General features: G+C 37.5%; 1 protein-coding gene across 6 annotated transcripts in view; it reads right to left on the bottom strand.

The window, feature by feature from the left end:
• Positions 1-1030: 1030 nt before the first annotated feature.
• GRIA2 (glutamate ionotropic receptor AMPA type subunit 2) overlaps positions 1031-2918 on the bottom strand; it is a 168593-nt gene continuing 166705 nt past the window's right edge. For 3 of the 6 annotated variants that reach the window (XM_036853492.1, XM_036853493.1, XM_036853496.1), the window contains 3 exons: positions 2394-2528; positions 1773-1889; positions 1031-1543 (listed from right to left, as the gene is read on the bottom strand). In XM_036853492.1, the coding sequence (XP_036709387.1) occupies positions 1430-1543; positions 1773-1889; positions 2394-2528 (366 nt within the window). In that variant the 3' untranslated portion in view covers positions 1031-1429. Of the gene's footprint in view, positions 1890-2279; positions 2529-2918 lie in introns of all 6 variants that reach the window. The other 3 variants (XM_036853494.1, XM_036853495.1, XM_036853499.1) reach the window with 2 other exon arrangements.

The raw sequence follows: 2918 nt of genomic DNA, 5'->3' as shown, positions 1-2918 counted from the left end.
ATGACTGATTTAAACTTAAAATGCACCTCCAACATTCCTGATGAGGAGAAATGCACTAAAATTATATTGTATTATCTTGGAATTTGTGATTAGGGACAGCTAAATTTAGGGAAGAACATCATGATACCTCATGGCACCATGGTCCATGCAAGTGGTTGCTATTAGACCCTACATTTCTCTTTCCCTTCTGTGATATATAATAAATAAGAATGTTTTCAAGGCACTCAGTAAAATACCAAGTGCTACACAAAGGCGTACTTGCAGAAATAGCAAGAATAAAAATATTAAAAATAACTATTGAATGTTAATAATCATTTAAAACCTTAAATTAATTTTATTTTAGAGAGCTTCAGTGGAAATAAATGGTCTTTTATGAAGGGAAAGATAGCTCCTTTAAATTTCTTAACTAGAGGAATATAAGTTCTTTAGTCAAAAGTCACAGAAGTGTGTTTTATCCACACTGGGCATTTTAAAATAGCCATTCCACCTGAGGAATAAGTATAAAAAATATATATATTAGGGTTGTTTATATTGATGGCAATGGGAAGAAACTATATTGCAGCTGACTCAAAAGTGCTTAAAGTTTTCATAATATGTAAGATTTATGACAGCTCTTACAACTTTAAAAGCAAAAACTCAGATTTAGTTTACGGAATTTGATCAATGGGCATCTATCTACTTTCAGGGCATCTCTAACTTCATTTACAACTAATACTTCTCTCTGTCAGCTCAAACACTTTAAAACAGAACCTCACATACTCTGATATTTGTTTTTAATATTAGTTTTTAAAATCTATTAGCATTTACCTACAGAGATTAAATGCTTTATGCTAAATATTTCTTTACATATGATAAGACATACTTAAAAACAGGTTCAGATTTTATCTGGGGACAAGTTTATACTTTAAGGACCACCCGGCCTTCTTAAAAGGGGGCAAATTTCTCTGGGAACCTAACAATTTAATAGTGTCTTTGAACTCGATTGATGACCAAACTGTAGCTAAGCAAAATTAATTGGACCACTTGCAAATAAAACAATAGAAAAGTGTTTATTTCAAATGTCAAGCACTGCCAAGTAATTTTACATTAACACCAAATGTTAAAGAATCGGATACATTAAAGTTTTAATAACAATATTAAATTACTACAAGATTTGAATCTTCTCTTTGTTTTTCTTTCCTTAACATGTACATATTTGGCTTTGAAAAATATGTAACTGATACCTAACGCCTTTATAATCACGTCCCACTCAGTTTAATCGTTGTTGTCTTATTCAACCAATATGGAAGCAAATTTATTGAAAAGCCAGTTTGTTTGTGAAAATACCTAAAAATATTTTTTTAAGTTTAAATGTTCTTTTTTTCTTTTTCTTATAAAACATGTCACATCTTGATGCAGTTGATGTCAAGTGTGCTTAAGTCATTATGAATCAAGAGACTAACAATAGTGGCTGCAGAAACGGATTTGTTGTCTGTACAAAGACGTCAGTGAAATTAGAGTACTTCCATGGTAGCTGTGCATGTCCACCAAGCTTCGTCTGGAACTGGAGTAGAAAAGGATGTTGTGTTTTTAGGTGACCATTCCTTACAACTCAAGATGAATTCCACATATTTAAGAATTCTTGGCTGAAAGAAAAGTCTTCAAGATACTGGATGCCTCTCACCACTTTGTCAATAAACACACAAGAAAACCATTGTGTAAGGCACTCAAAAGGTTCTTATCAATCACGAGATATCAGTCACACTGACATTCATTCTCATGCCAGGACTCACGTAAGGGACAGCATGCATTGCTTTTGGAAATCCTGGAGTCATAACACGTCCATTTCCTCCAGTACTTCCTGTAACTGACAGCCTCTCCTCGCTCCTCATGGCGTCATTCAAGGTCATCTTAAATGAGAGGTGGGAGGGAAAGAAAGAAAAAGAAAGCATATGTTAAGGTTTTCAAATGTATCCAGAGGAAAGGTGGTGCTGCTTTTGAAAAGTTTACTTCTATCTGAAAGCTTGCAGCAAACGAAAGCAGATAGCGCCAAACTGAACTACAAATAATAAAGCACAATTACAGCGGGGATCTGCCCACATCCCCCCAAGCTACCGTGTCATTAAAGAGGAAAATGGACAGTTGGGCTGCTGGTTAGTCACTGAGCAGGAACACGGAAGAACAGCAACAGGACATACAGGACGATCCACTGGCCACCTTCCTCATTTAAAAGAGCTTAAGGACGCGACAAGAAAGCTAAAACGTGCACTGAGAAGGTTGTATTAGAGCCTCGTTCCTACCCCCTAAATCTTAACACTTTCGATGCCATATACGTTGTAACCTTCCTTATAAGTTGCAAAATTCTGTGAATTCTGAGAGGAAGATGGGTTAATATTCTGTGCATTCTTTGCCACCTTCATTCGCTTCGCCTCGGCCCTTGACTTGTAACAGAACTCAATCAAAGCCACCAGCATGGCCAAGCCAAGGCCCCCGACAAGGATGTAGAACACTCCAGCAACGTTGCTCAGACTGAGGGCACTGGTCTTTTCCTAAAGAACGCACATGAGAAGAGGTTATCAGGAAGGCAAAGTGGCGAGGGGAAGAGAAACAGCAATGTCACATAACATCATCACAGGAACAGCCTATAGTCACACAGAATGCATTCAGGTCTGAGAAGCAATGGATTCTCTCTGAGACGGTCTGTTTTCATAACGGCTGCCATGACACAACACAGAAGTGAACTGGAGATTCTGGTAGACTCAATCAACTCTCGGCAGGGAAAAAACATCTGTGCATTCATTTCTGGAACATTTCTCCTGGCTATGTCAGTTGCAGTGTTAAATGGACGGATCAATTATAGTAGGTTACCATGGGACGCTTTAAGGGGCAAGACAATGTCTTCACCCTAGAAGTACTTGGGTAAGTCTGGTAGCACAGAG

This window comes from Balaenoptera musculus, chromosome 5 (genome assembly GCF_009873245.2).
Source record: "Balaenoptera musculus isolate JJ_BM4_2016_0621 chromosome 5, mBalMus1.pri.v3, whole genome shotgun sequence".
NCBI lineage: Eukaryota > Metazoa > Chordata > Mammalia > Artiodactyla > Balaenopteridae > Balaenoptera > Balaenoptera musculus.
Note: the sequence above shows the minus strand (reverse complement) of the source record. Positions and strands in the feature narration are given on the sequence as shown.